The 15,620-nt window shown below is 37.0% G+C and overlaps 1 protein-coding gene and 1 pseudogene across 1 annotated transcript; one reads left to right on the top strand and one right to left on the bottom strand.

The window, feature by feature from the left end:
- Window positions 1–2,435: 2,435 nt before the first annotated feature.
- On the bottom strand, window positions 2,436–4,639 carry LOC121785334 (30S ribosomal protein S5, chloroplastic). The gene is made up of 2 exons (XM_042183717.1): window positions 3,912–4,639; window positions 2,436–2,813 (listed from the first exon to the last, which is right to left on the bottom strand). The coding sequence occupies exons 1-2, from the start codon at window positions 4,577–4,579 to the stop codon at window positions 2,564–2,566; spliced, it is 918 nt and encodes a 305-aa protein (XP_042039651.1). The 5' UTR covers window positions 4,580–4,639; the 3' UTR covers window positions 2,436–2,563.
- Window positions 4,640–10,602: 5,963 nt separating this feature from the next.
- LOC121784170 lies at window positions 10,603–14,742 on the top strand (annotated as a pseudogene).
- The last annotated feature ends 878 nt before the right edge of the window (window positions 14,743–15,620 follow it).

Genomic DNA, 15,620 nt, shown 5'->3' with positions numbered 1-15,620 from the left:
AAAGAATTACTACCTAAATAATAGTAATAAACTAGCCAGTGACTCGACTTAAGCAACTACGTAACAAAAGAGCTAATCAGATCACCGAATCTGTAAAAGGGGAAAAGAGGAAGAGAATGACTTTCAATAAGCTTAGTAACATATTCTACATTAGGTATTAATTCCTGAATTAAGTTTATGTTAAATGAAATTTATTGTGATTGATGATATTGAAAGAAATGAAATTTACTCCATTTATGAGATTCTATATTATGTCGAAATAAGTTGTTAATGTGTTATGTTGGAAATAAGTGGTGATATGAAAATAAGTACTATGAATGATCGTTGTTTATGCCATGTGGTCGAGTATGTTATGTGGGTACAATTGGCATGTCATATGACAGTAGCGTTGCATTATGTGTGATCATTAATCTTTTAGATAATCATAGTGTGGATCCTCTATTATATACTCTCATGTTCCACCGAAGATGACCCACTTTTCTTTTTAGTTTGTCTCATCCAATATGACTCATTACTTTAAATAGAAACTCATTTATCTCTACTCTATTCCATCTCTCTTACTTTATTCTCTGCCTAAAATAAAACTTCATAAAATTCCCTGCCGCCCAAGGAAGGGGTCATCTTCCTTGGGGCGGAGGGAGTAATATGTATGATAAACACTCTATAGGTGGTCTGATTTATTCTCGGAATTATTTGTATGCACCCTGAGTGGATAGTATGTCTGGCGTCCTCTCTTAGGGAATAGTCAGGTATGTGTGTGCTTCTGATCTGGTCAGCTTACCATAGTCTATCACTAAGCACTTAATATTGTATTTGTTTGATGTGTGATAATGGTTGTGATTTATACATGCGCGAGTACGTTGATAAGAATATGATATAATCAGCCATTAGAAGTTTCGGTTCACTTTTATAATAAATGGTGGGGAGACCATATTCCACTAACTCATTTTACTCATATTTTATTACTATAAAACTAATATATACAAATGGATCTCATATTTCTCTATCTTTTTTCACTCGCTTTTCTTTATATTTCTTAAAATCGGTGTCGAACTCAAATAGGACATCTATTGTCGAACAGAGAAAGTATATTTTTGGTACTCAACGTGATGACCTATGTGGTTAGCTATTGATCAAGTTTTGATTTTGACTTCGTATTTTATAATAGTTCCTCCGTCCCAAACTACTTGTTCTATATTTCATTTTGGTTCATTCTAAGCTACTTGCATTATTTTTTTTTTAATTCGGATAATGAAGCACTACATTTAATTCTACTTTACTCTCTTTTTCTTTATTCCACTTTATTTTTTTCCTATTTTATTTTGTCTATTTAATTTTTAAATATTGGTTTTCACAATTGGTGTTAAAAAATGTTTTGCTTGGGATGGAGGAAGTATGACTTATGATAAATGATATATGAGCGATTAAGGTAAATTCTTTGAGAACAAAAGGTGGTTATATAATTGCCAGATGTAAATGGTTGTTGGTATTGATGACAAGTAAATGTTTGGAGGTATGATAAGTATATATGTGTGAAAATGTTGATTTGGGATAGAAACATTAGTTGGTTGATTTTATCACTTATCAATTTTTCAACACCTACAAAATTTAGTCTCTTTTCAATTTTTAGTAAAATGGCCTACTATTTTCCTTACTTTCTATTAATGTAATATTTAAATTATTTTTTTCTAATAATTTTTCATTAAAATCTACGCCCTCCGTTTTATAGTAGTAGAGTTATTTTGCCATTTTAGTACATTCCATAGTAGTTGAGTCATTTTCATTTTTATTAAAAATCAACATATTTCTTCTCATTTACTTTATTCTCTCTTCATCTCTCTACCTTTTTCTTTTCCTGCTTTATTCTTCATTTATTTAACTCACTTAACACAATTTTTCATAATCTCTGTGCCGGAAAGAAATGTCTCCATTACTATGGAACGGATGAAGAGAATAGTATATTGTCAGTCATTGACACTATTGATAGTGGATGGATGGATATATAGTACTCCATCCGTCCTATAGTAGATGGCATACTTGGGGAATGACACGAGATTTTAGGAGATATTGTTTAGTGTGTTAGGTAGAGAGAGAAAATAGTATATTTATATTAATGTGAGAAGAACTTTTTCCTAAAAAGGAAATGTAACATCTTTTGTGGGACAAACTAAAAAGGAAAGTGTGACATCTATTATGGGATGAACGGAGTATTTTGAATTGCAAATTCAGGAAAAAGTAAAGTATCAGAAAGATTAGTTATAAAACTGTGAATTACTAAAGTCTTAGTAGTACTTGTTTGTGGTTTGAGAATTGAGGAGTGTGGGTGTTTATGGTATAACCAGATATACGGTACAATACTTTACTAATAGCATATTAAAATTCGTGTCACTCACAAGTTTGTCAATTTTTTGAGAACGAGAGGAGTATAATTCATATATCGAAATAAGAACAATCCATTTAACAAAATTACATAAACACAAGAAGAAAGTGTGATGAAATTGCAACTACATACGCAAAAATAATGATCACTTGAACAACAATTCTTTCCTCCTAATCATCCAAATCACTTCCACAATTCTTCCATGGGGATACCACGTTCCTCGGCGACTTCACTGAACTGCCTCATCTTCTGTACGGCCACTACCGTGGCCCGGGCGTTGTTCAGCGCATTGTTACTCCCGAGTTGCTTCCCCAACGCATTCTCAACACCAGCCAGCTCCAGAACGATCCTCACTGCACCCCCAGCAATCACACCCGTACCAGGGGAGGCCGGTCTTAGCATCACCCTAGCTGCACCGTAGTCTGCCTCCGATCTGCCACCCATGTACACCAAGAATAAGATGTGTCACACCACAGAAACGAGTAGCTTGTGTTGCTTAATGCAATCAAGATATTTATGCACTAACAATAGGCAACCAAACTCGAGCTATCTGCTTTGAGCTAATCTCATTCTAGAAGCAAAAGAGTGATACGATACAAGATTTAACAAGAACAATTCAACGGGCTAAATCAACAGTAAGACTAATAAGGCATCCATCCTAATTCTGGTTTTTTTACAATCTTTCTAATTAGTGCCATGAAGCATTGATTGTGTTTGTTCAACTTGGGATATGCTTGAACAATGTTACAACAACTTTATTACGAAACAAAAAAAAATTATTGAAAGAAATGTGCACGAGAGCCCCTAAAAAGATAAAAACAACTAAGCTATACCAACACAGTTGTCCCGGATAAACTTATGAAAAGCAAGCACTAAACAAATCAGTAAGCAAAAAACAATATCTTCATACACTAATCTTGTGAACACTGCAAGGAAGCATCCACACGACCCTTCAAACACTCGCAGCTATATAATGAAACACCGTTTTATAACACAATGACAGTATATCCAATCTCAGCTACCACATGTTCCATTTGCTGACATCAATCTATCAACATTGTATATAAGCAAATCTATAGTCCGGTCGATATATGTCTGCTATATTTCACTCGTGTAGCGACTAAGGGCCCTTCAAGCACTCATATGAAGCACGGAATCAGTATATCCACTATCCATTTACGAACATTAATTTGCTCTACATCTCATATACGCAAACCTATAACACAAAGGATATATGTATATGTCTCTTTGCAGTTCACTAATGTAGCATCTACAAGATCCTTCAAACACCTTAGAAACTCCATTAATCCCCATCATCATCAGATCAAGAAATCAAACAATGCAAATCCTTACCAAATTAAGGAACCAAACCAAACAAATTCAATCCAACAAATAAATAGAAATAAACACACTCCAGTGTTGGATTTGCCCCCATTTAAATCCTAAATGTGATCAATATAAACCCTAATAAACCGTAATTGGGAATTCATGAACCCTAATTTTGCCAAATACTATAAATTAGACACACTACCTGTGAGGGAACGTCTTGTATTTGGTCATCGGCACGGCGACGATATTCCTCCTCGCATTGACGGCCGATTTTTGCACGGCGGAGACGACCTCCTTCGCCTTCCCGACGCCGACGCCAACATTCCCCTGCTTGTCCCCAACCACCACAACCGCCCTGAAATGCAGCTGCTTCCCGCCTTTCACCACCTTCGTCACCCTCCTAACCTGCACAACTCTCTCATCGAATCCATCCCTCACCTTCTCCTTCTTCGTCTTCGACCCGAACCCCGTCGCCTTCTTCACCATCGAGTCCATCGCGTAGACGTCATTGCCGAGGAAGCTCTCTCCGCTGTACGCCGCGCCGTAGAGCTCCTCGAAGGCGCGCGCGATCTCCTCCTCCGTCTCCGCGGGGCCGTCGTCGAAGGAGGGGGGCGGGACGTAGCCCTCGGGGCGCTCGGGGGGGCTGAATGCGCCGGTGTCCTCGCCATCTTCGCCTTCGAGGAAGGGGATCTCGAAATCGCCGGAGGCGACCTTTGCCGGCGGGAGGGGATGGGGGGATTTGAGGAGGAGAGAGAGGGGGGTTTTGGAATTGGAGAATAGGAGGCGGTGGGAGAATAAGAGGGGTTGGCTGTGGCGGTTGGGATTGAGGGAGAGGGCGGAGAATGTGGCGGAGAGAGAGGAGGCAGCCATTGAAATTGTTGGAGTGTGAATTGGGAATTGCAGTTGCAGTTGAGGAAGGGGATAAGAAGCTCGAAGATAACAGAGAAGACGATATATTTATTTTTAATTTATTTAATTAATATGGGCTTGGTTAATAATGTTAATGGGCCTGAGATGCTTAGTATCTTTAATGGGCTTATTTGCTATAGGTTAGTTTATAAAAGCCCAAGATTTGTAAAAATATAGACTTTAATAGGTAGTCTTCTACTCTAAATAAGGTTACATTATTATTTATAAATATATTCCTTTTGTAACATTATAAGTATTTAATACTAAACGACAACGTTGTCGTGGACTAGACTTGAATTTTTGTCAACCATATATTAACAATTTTGCTATTAAACCATTAGAATTTAGAACGCACTCACGAAATGCTAATATCAATATTGAGTCATCGGTGAATTTTCACGTGTCTTTTTAGTAGTTTTAGGGACTACTTTTATCTAAAATAGTTTTGGTGTCTAGATGGGATCCTACAAATTGTTAAGATGTTCTATTTTTGACCTTTTTCAATTCAAAAAATTCCGAAGGATTGAATTATATATAAATGATTCGAATGGGCACGATGATCAACATCTGTTAGATTCGTAAAATAATACCTTCTCTATTCTAAAATAATGTATACTTGTCATTTTAGAATATCTTAAAAAATAGTGCAAACTTCTTATTTGGAAATTTGGTCTTCAACTATTTATAACCGCAGTATACTGGCATCAATAAATTAATGTGCTACAATCAAATGATATACATCAAATCTTACAATTATTCATATTTACATGAAAATAATCTTATCATGAATTATTTAGCAAATGTTAGAGAAAAGAAGTAGCAATATGTTTTTGATAGAAAAGAGATTAAAGTAATTGAGATTCTATTAAGTGTTTAAATGATATACCGATAGACTCTTGATCTATTGGATTAGAGCACCAACGATTTATAGTGAGAAGAAGAATAAGATAAACCCTAGTTGAGGTGCTAGGGGGCGATTTCCGCTAGAATCAAGAATGAGAATAAGTAATTAACTTTATTTCTCAATGATTTAATTATCTATGGGATTCTAGTATTTATAGAATCGCAACCCTAGACAGTTCGACCTTCCTAGTTTGTCTCGGGAAAGAACCAACAAGAAAACCTGAGGATATCCTAACCTATTCCCAACGACATCTAGCAAGGCAAGATATCAAAAAGAATATAAAATATTACGTGAATTAAATAAACAAAAATAAGTCTAACTATGTAAATTGAAATAATCTAAGATATGCAAAGATATGCATAGATCTTCAGTCATCCATGAAGCAGTTGGGTCTCTTTCGGGTGTGGTCGGACGATCTACTAGTGCTGGCTGGGTCGGCTTTTGGATGGGCTTGGGTCGTGATTGGGTCAGGCTCGGTGCTGCTGAGCTGCTCATCCAGCATAGGGAATGGTTACTAGGCAGGCATAAGGTTGGAGTCTCTATCATATACATCAAAGTCTTACAATTATTTATAATTACAAGAAAATAATCCTATCATGAATTATTTAGCAAATGTTAGAGAAAAGAAGTAGTAATATGGGTTTGACAGACACTTTAGAATGTTAAATTCTGAAAAATTGATTGAAATAAACAAGATGTCCTTCATATTAAGGCCCCGACTACTAATGTCGTACACCAACTAATATTCTAAGCAATATTGTCTCCTCCAACTCCTTGGTTTTACAAAGTGATTTGGGAGAATTTAGGGTTTATTTAAGGTTCTTTTAAGAGTATTGAATATTGCTTAAAGTTTCTTGTCCATGCCTTCCTTAGCAAAATGGACTTGCTAAAATGAAGCATAGGCAATTAGGCATGTTGTAGAAATGGGGTTGGTCGTGTAAGCTCAATCAAATCTTGCCACAAAGTTTTGGGATTATGCTTTTGCAACAGCTGTAATTCTCATAAATCGACTACCTACTGCCACCTTACTGTCCCTCTGTTTCGGACTAAGTCTAACTACTTTGAGCTTAAAGCATTTGGATGTCTTTGTTATCCGGACTAGACCTGACAATAAACATGAATTGGAGTTCAGATCTTGTTCATCTATCTTTCTTGGCTACAGCTCTTGCCATAAAGGCTATTAAGCTTTGCTTCCTTCAAGCAAAGTCATCATTATTAGAGATGTTGTATTTGATAAGTCAACTCTTCTTCACAAAGCTAGTATTTTGAATCTATTCCATGTGTCACTCTCAATCCTATACCAGTTGTATCTTCTTTCCTTCCTTTACACCATACTTCTACTTCCTCATCAAGACTTTTAGTCCACTACCTCATGCTTCTTCATCACAGTCTCCTATTCCCTCTCCCTCTATTGCTCATTTTTTAAATTCCTTTCTCACCTCCAATTGCAGCAGAACTCCATGGTCCTCTTCATGATACCTTTCCTATAGTGGCCTCTCCTTCAGTTACTACTTCACTAATCTCTTCTACTTCAGTTGATCCTTCTGTTAAAGTTGCTAGACCATTCCACCAAACGGTGACTAGAGGGAAAGCCGACATTTTCAAGCCTAATGTATTACTCATTTTCTTGATTGTCTTCCTGAATTTGTGTTGGGAGTTTTTCTCATCTTATTTGAAAGGCTGCAATGTTTGAAAATATTCTTGCTTTACTAAGGAATAAAATATGGATTTTAACATAACTTCCTCCTGGTAAACATCCCATAGGAAATACTTGGGTTTGTAGATTGAAGAAACACGCAGATGGCAGCATAACTAGACATAAAGCACGACTTGTAGCTCAGGGTTTCTCACAAGAACCTGATTTTGACTATATAGAGACCTTTAGTCCAGTAGTTAAACCAACAACTATTACATTAATTCTCTCTATTGTTGTCTCATCTAGATGGAGTGTGACACATCTTTATTACAATAATACTTTCTTGCTTGGAGATTTAGAGGAAGAATATACATGCGGCAACCTCTTCGTTTTGAACAAGACGATCCTACTCTTGTTTGCAAGCTCAACAAAGATTTATATGGTCTGAAACGAGCATCAAGATCAGGGTTCCTTACTACTCAAGTTTTTCTTCTAGCTATTGGTTTCTCTCAAGCAAGAGAAGACACCCCACTCTTTTTCAAAATTTATAGTAAAGAGGTTACTTATCTTCTTATTTATGTTGATGATATGCTCATTACTGGCTCATCTTCATTTGCCATCAAACAAGTTATTTCTAAACTTAGTGAGCAGTTTTCTTATAGTTGAGGACTTGAGGTAACTCATACGGCTCAAGATTTACACTTGAGTCAAGGATCCTACATCAAAGAGTGACTAGGAAAAATGCACATGCCAGGTGCAAGACCTTTTCCTACACCCATGCTGACCAATTTTAAACTTTTCAAAAACAAAGGAGATCATTTCTTAGATGGGAAATTGTATAGAAGTACAGTTGCAATATGCAACTATCACTCAGTATGGAATTAGCTTCAGTGTTAACAAAGTAAGTTAGTTTATAGCATCACCTCTTGATACTCATTAGATGGCAGTGAAGAAAATATTGAGATACTTATGAGCTTCTTGTGTAGAAATGTCAGAATGCAATGTAGTCACTTTCTTTTGTTCTAATTGGGCAGTGGATATGAAGCAGGCTGTGGTTTCGCGATCTAGCACAGAGGCTGAGTATCGAGGTCTTGCGCAAGCAACATGTGAAGTCAACTGGATTAGTTCTTTACCTGAGAACTGAAGGTAAAGCTCATGGAAGTTCCTTGGTTTGGATAGACAATATAAACGCGATAGAATTGGCAAGAAATTCAGTTCTTCATGCTAGAACAAAGCATATAGAGTTTGATATTCCTTTTGTGAGGGATAAAATAAAAGAAAGGGGTTAGAGCTAAGGTATACCCTAACTTTTGATCAGATCGTTAATGTTCTTACCAAGCCCTTGGGTTACCAATTCATCTCACGACTTCGAAACAAATAAGCATTTGTCCCTTGTCGACGATCGAATTGAGGGGAACTGTTTCAGAGGCAACCTTGAGCTCAACTGATGGAGTAATAAGAATAAAGTCTATTCAACTAATGCACAAAAGAAAATAAAAGCATGCAACAAAGTGTAATACTTCAAGCTCTAAGTTGATGTGTCCGATGTGGAAAGGGAGTCGGGCTGAGGTTCATAACTCTACAACTTAAGAGCTCGTGACTTGTAGTACACATTGAAGCTGACTAATTAAAGCTTACGATTATGCTAAGTTGGCTTGTAGTTAGATTTGTTTGATGGCTTAAATATAGGGTTTGAGTGAGATTCTAGTATCTTGTACTCCCCATGTCCCACTTTAGGAGTCCTAGTTGAGTTCGGCACGGGTTTTAAGAAATGTAAAGGAAAGTTGGTGAAAAAAATAGTGAAATGTGTGTGATACTTTTTTAAATTAGTTTTATAATAAAATGTGAGCGGGAAAAGGTTAGTGGAACACAGGGCCTAATACCATTTATGGAATATTTCAACCGGGACTCCTAAAGTGTGACACCCAAAATGGTAAACCGGGACTCCTAAAGTGGGACGGAGGGAGTAACTCATATATATAGTGATGGAAATGTTCTTTGTGAAGCATCCTAAAAAATTATACTCCCCATATCTCATTATGAGTGATCAACTTTTCATTTTGGATTGTCCATCATAAGTGATTGATTTTCTTTTTTGGCAAAAAGTAGCACATTTATCTCAATTATTTTATTCTCTATTACTTTATTCTCTCTTACTTTATTCTCTATTTCTTGCTCCCTCCGTCCCATAATAGATGATATACTTAGGAAATGACACGGGATTTTAGGAGATGTTGTTTTGTATGTTAGGTGGAGAGAGAAAATAGTATATTTATAATAATGTAAGAGAGTTTTTTCCAAAAAAAAAAGAAATGTGACATCTTTTGTGGGACAAACTAAAAATGAAAGTGTGACATATATTATGGGATGGAGGGAGTACTTTATTCGCTCTATATCTCTCTTACTTTTTCATCTCTCATACTTTATTCTCTCCAATTAACTCAATAAATATCGTTTTCTTAAATATCATGCCCAAAAGAAATTCCTCACGTGTATATAGTGGGACAGCGGGAGTACTATATTGAATACAAGAGTTATAACTCATAAAACTTATTTTTACATTCTTCTTAGCCTTCTTTAGCGGCTTTCTTTTTAATCAAAAATACACTGGCGGGGGTTTAGACAGAGAGTTCTTCAATGGCTTCTTCTGCGATGCATTTATCTTCCGTTTTCCACACGATTGATCTCATATGACGTGCATAATGGAATAGAGCGTGTAAGAGATGTACTCTACAAAATAATAGTAATCAAAATTGCGGTGAAATCATTATTGTTATTCAATGAATATAAAACGCAAACGCTTATAACAAGATTGTAGAAATAAAATACATAAGATAATAGTGACACCTTTTAATATAATGTACAAATCTTATTCTTGATATTCAATTTGTTTTTCGGACATGAAATTTACTCTCTGTCTCATAAAAATATGTTACCCCTTCCGTCCATGAAAAATAGGCAAGATTGTGAATGTCATGAGTTTTAATGTATAATTGGTAAAGTAAAATATAGATAAGAAAAAGTAGGAGAGCGGGAAGGAAAAGATAGTAGAATGAGTGTTAGTGGATTATGTGGTCCATATTTAGAATGACGTGTAGGGTTAGTATTGGTTGAATACTTTCCTTTTTGAACTTAGTCTATTTTTCGTGGATGGATAAAAATGACAAAACTTGTCTATTTTTTTTATATGGAATGAGTATTTAGAATTGACACAATTTTTTGTATACAAGTGAATAAAGTTAGAAAGCATGAGAAACAATAGTTGAAATTGAATACAGGATGGTAAAGTAAGACAACCGAATTGGGAATAAAATTGTGTTAACCTTCCCGATAGCATGTTTGGAAGGACAACGGAAAGAAGAGCCGTATAGGGATAGACAAATCATGTGAAAAGGGGCTGGGCTCTTGCAACCCTTACAAAAATTATAAGGAACCGGACAGGAACGAACCGGAGGCGAAGAACCCCAATTCTCGCAATTAGAACTCAATGCTCTTCACATACATATAAACTTATGCATTCTATTTCTACAAAGAAGAACGAATCTATACTCAAAATTACTCCCTCTTTTCATTGACTTCGCCTCCATCCATCACCCCCGCCGCCGACCTAATGCCAGCGCAGAAGCGGCCGCGCGACAGCAGCACTCCTCCGCCGTCGCCGCCCGATGCAGAGAAAGGCGACGATTCGCCGCGAGGCAGCGAGAATCACAGCCCTGAACAGCCTCAAGACGTCTCAGGTTCGCGGTGGATCGTGTCTGTGCGTCCACGTCAACGGACATGCATTACATTCGATACGCTGAAATTCGAGTTTTATTCTGCGTTTCCTGTTCCCGATTTCCTTGTTGTTTTTTGTTTGTTTTTAGCTGATTTCGTTTTTTTTTTGTGTCTCCGCTTCTCAGATTCCGACTGCAGCTCCGACTCCAGCGGCGGAGAGAAAGACGAGTAATGTATCTGTATCTCTTTATGCGTGCGGCTTTTATACATGCGAGATGCGTGTTGTGTTAGTCTAGATGTGCGGTTGTAGCTTGAGATCTGCCTGTTTTAAAGTGGTAGAATTTCCTAACTTAGGTCTGTTTGAAGAGGATCTTCGGGATTGTTCGTCTATTTTCCTTGTTTTTCATTCATTGATGTGTTTGGTGAGCCTCGATTTTGGATTTGGCTACTGCGATGTGAATTTTCTTTTAGAAATTGAATATGGCACGTGAAATCATGCATGATCCGCTCGGGGCTGTTGCGACTTTAGGATGTTTTTGTGGTGGTTAGGTTCCGAGGTTGCTTTAGATGGAAATGGTAATTTTGCTTCAGTTTTCCAGCTGTATGATCTCTATCTTCTATAGATTGCTTCTTTCATGTTAGTGCTTATGTTTCTGGAAATTGTGTGGAAATACTCCGTGGCTTAATTAATGTCCACTTCAATGAGGAGGTTTTTGTTGTTTTGCTGTTAACATATATTGAATACTGCATTATATATTGAACTTCTGAATGGCCGTGTCATGACTATATTTCTTATTTTGAGATTGCACGCAGTCTTGGTAAGAAGATCCGGCACTTGTGGCCTTGTTTGTATGTGATATACATTGTCTAAGAAATAAGAATATCTCTAAATGCTATTCTGTTGAACCTCAGATTTATTGTAGTGAAACTGGCGGAAGTGCGAAAGGAAGTCCAGTGTCCAATATGTTTAGGTATGTTGTCTTAATTTTAAGCTGCAGTTTTCTCTGCTTTGTTGGGGTTTATTTGTGATGCCTGATATGATTAAAGTTAATCAGTTCTTCGAGTTAAGTTTGGTACTTCAGATATGCAGCTGTATTTGAGTGCTCTTGCAAATTACTGCTGTGACTTGTGATTATCTTAAATATATATTTGTCCAAGTAAGGCACTCAGTTTACAAGCACTGAACTCCTCTCCATCTCTGAGGTCAAAATTTCTACTGCACACAAGGTTTCTTCATTATGTGGGGATATGTATATACATACCTTGGTGCATATGACATCACAGCTTGTTGTGCATTCTTTTTATTTTACCTTCAACTAAGTCTGTTCTTGCAGAAAAATGTCAGTTGCATGAAATTATTTTAGTAAGGCTTGTGTCGACTTCACCTATGTCAGTATGGATGTGAAGTATGCTACATTTAAGTTTATGTGAAGAAGCGTATAATAATAAATTGAAACAAAAGGACAAAAGAATGAAAAGAAATGCATAGTTTCTTGCTATAAATTGATTTGATGGAATGGTTTGGCAGTAATATCCGAGAGTGTTCTGATGTGCTGCTTTATGCTGGAAACTGAACTACTATTTTTAGCAGTTACTACTTTTTATCCAAACTATCTGATACATGAGATAGTTAAGAACCACCATGAAGATTTTTCAACTTTTTATTGATCATTAGTTATTGTGCACAATGCCTCATATTTGTTACTAGAGAGCTTAGTAGAGATAATCTAAAATCTATTGGTTACAACTTGTCCATGGTGTATTTTGTTTTTAACTTTTTATTGACAGGCATCATTAGGAAGACAAGAACAGTCATGGAATGCTTGCATCGCTTTTGCAGAGAGTGCATTGACAAATCCATGCGACTTGGGTACATTCTTGTACTTCTTTTCGTCTGATACCACAGAAGAGTTCTTGCAGTTCTCTAATTATTCTTTCTGCAGCAACAACGAATGTCCTGCTTGCCGCACTCATTGTGCTAGTCGGCGTTCTCTAAGAGATGATCCAAATTATGATGCCCTGATCGCTGCTCTCTATCCAGACATCGATAAGTACGAGGAAGAGGTAATGGGAGAAAATATTATCTACTCATCTTGTAGAAAATGTAAAATTTGCTTTTGCTTTTGCTTTTGCTTTTGCTTTTGCTTTATCACCAACTGTTTCAATTCACAGCAGGAACTGGCTTTCCATGAAGAGGAGAGAGCTCGCAATAAGCAGGTGAACAGATCAAGGTTTAGTCTCAGATTTCAAGCATTCATCGATGAAGGAGTTTAGTTCATTTAGGTTTCAGATACATCAATCACTCAATGGGCTGTGAGGTCCAATGTGGAATAATTTGTTGCTGTCCTTTTTATGAAGTGATCAATAAGTGTGTGAATGAACCTTCTACATTGGTTGTCCGCATCATTAGGATGCTTCATGACGTTGCCTACAAAGTGTTTTTTACTCTGACTTGCCTGAAGCAAAACTGAAATATGCTTAAAATCTTTGTTTCATAACAGATCCAAGCTTCTATTGCCCAGACTTTCCGTCGTCAAGCTGAAGCTCTAGGAAAGAAACGAACAACAAGAGCTACATCCGCAACATTTGTCAGGAGGCAGGGCAATCATCGAAATTTGCGAGGTCGGAGAACCGTGCTGCTGAACGCAACGGATCTGATGAAGAGGAAGGTATTAATGGACATGATGAGAGTAAAGACTCATCCTCAACTGACGAGCACTCTGAACCCAAAACAAAAAGATACAAGAGATGGGGAGGAGCTCGTAGATCACAGCCATCACCGGGGGGTAGTGGAGATGATGCTGATTATTCAGAAGCAACCAGGGGGATACTTGGTGCATCTTCTACACCTCATGGCAGTACAGAACTTATTGCCTGGGGAAGAGGCCGCAATCGCAGTAATAACCGACATGGTGGCCTGAATTGGACAAATGGTAGGGTTACTAGGGGTCACCGGTTGTCAAAGCTGACTAATCGTCTCAAATCTTTACATGAAAGCGATGAAATGGTAATGTTACATATTTTTCCTATTGAACTTGGAAATTGAGTGTTTTAATTTAAACCGTTTTTGGGGGCGGGTGGTGAGTTTGATCTTCACTGGGATGAATTCAGTTGGAGGGGTTATCTCTGAACTTTCCATATTCACTTCTTTTGTCTTAATCAAAGCTACTCACAACTTCTTCTTAACTATGTTTCAGTTGAAAATTAGTGTCATGATTGTCTCATTGCACGAAGAGACGATACCCAACTTGAAGCGACCGTACCTCTGCTGCAGCCCCACATCGTCAGTGAGACACTTATGCCAGGTTCAGACCATTGCCTCGTTATCTTTTCTTCAGCTGTTTTGGCCATAATGGAGATTCTGAATAGTTTCAAAACCACTTCTCTTGCAGTATGTTGCTATGCAGACATCCATGGAAGCCAGTGAGATTGAGATGCTAATAATAAAAGACTTCCATCCTGTGAACAACTCGCTAATTCTCCCGAAAGAATCTGGTGCCTTAGATCCTAACCAGAACGAGCTGCATTTGTTGGATGAGCAGCAAACTTTGGAGGAAATTAATGCCAGGTTTACTCAGCACCATCTGGTAAGACGCGCCCCATCGTCTCATACAACTATCCAATTCCCAAACAGAATGACCAATGAATTCTCGTATCGCTTATCTCCTTTTTTGCTTTATGCCTTGGGTGTTTCTGGGTAACAAGTCTCTGATAGTGACCATACAACATACACTGCATATATTACTATCAAAATATCGTAAATATGAATCGAATAAGTCGTTTGCGAGTGACATGATTTATAATGACATTGACTTGTCTATGCACAGGTTTTTGGCATACCGGCCAAAGGCGAAACCCGAAGGGAAGTGATGATAACTTAAATCGGTCTTCCTGTGCCAGAACAATGCAGGAAGTAAGTTTCCTGCAGTTTTTCTAATTATATACATGTATATTCCTGTTCAACTCAAGTGGTTTACAAGTAAAGAGAGTTACCATATATAAGCAATCAAAGCAACTAGATTCTAGAGACTATGGTGATATAGTTGCGCATATATAATATATGTATGCCTTCAACTTGTTAAATTATGTATGGTCTTTTGTATGCGAAGAAGCATCCTTTTTCTAATGGAGCCTCTCACAACACTAATTAATGTTGAGCTGTTTTTCTATCATGTCTATATCTCTTAGTTTTGCCTGCTTCACTTATAAATTTTTGCTAATTCATTTCTTGTAACGAAATTACGGTCATTAATCTTATGTATGTTTATACTTGTGATTACGTGTATTTATTTCCTAACAAAATTGTTACTGAATTATTCCCTCCGTTTCACAATAAGAGTCATGATTTGTCATTTTCGTCTGCCCCATAATAAAAGTCATGTTTTGTCATTTTCATCCATCTCATAATAAAAGTCATATTTCACTTTTACCTTAAATGGTAAGTAGGCCTCACATTCCATCAACTTATTCCACTTACATTTTATTATAAAACTAATACTCCATCCGTCTCAGCTCAAGTGATTGATTTCTTTTTAGTCATTATCTTGCGAAGATGATAATAAATAGTGAAAGTAGAGATAAAGTAAATTAAGATAGTTGAATGTGGTTCTCACTTATATATGTTATCTTTGTCCCATTTCAAGTGATTATTATTCTCTCTCTTACTTTATATTACTTCACTTTAACTATTTATTATCATTTTTTCAAATACGTGCGTCGAAAAATAGTCAAATCACTTGAAATGGATG

Source organism: Salvia splendens, chromosome 21 (assembly GCF_004379255.2).
Source record: "Salvia splendens isolate huo1 chromosome 21, SspV2, whole genome shotgun sequence".
Lineage (NCBI taxonomy): Eukaryota > Viridiplantae > Streptophyta > Magnoliopsida > Lamiales > Lamiaceae > Salvia > Salvia splendens.
This window is presented reverse-complemented; position numbering and strand designations above follow the sequence as displayed.

Excerpts from the sequence above, each read along its gene's own strand:
- LOC121785334 (XM_042183717.1), bottom strand. The coding sequence starts at position 4,579 with ATGGCTGCCTCCTCTCTCTCCGCCACATTCTCCGCCCTCTCCCTCAAT. Across the intron at positions 2,814-3,911 it reads TACAAGACGTTCCCTCACAG|ATCGGAGGCAGACTACGGTG; the intron begins GTAGTGTGTCTA and ends CATGGGTGGCAG.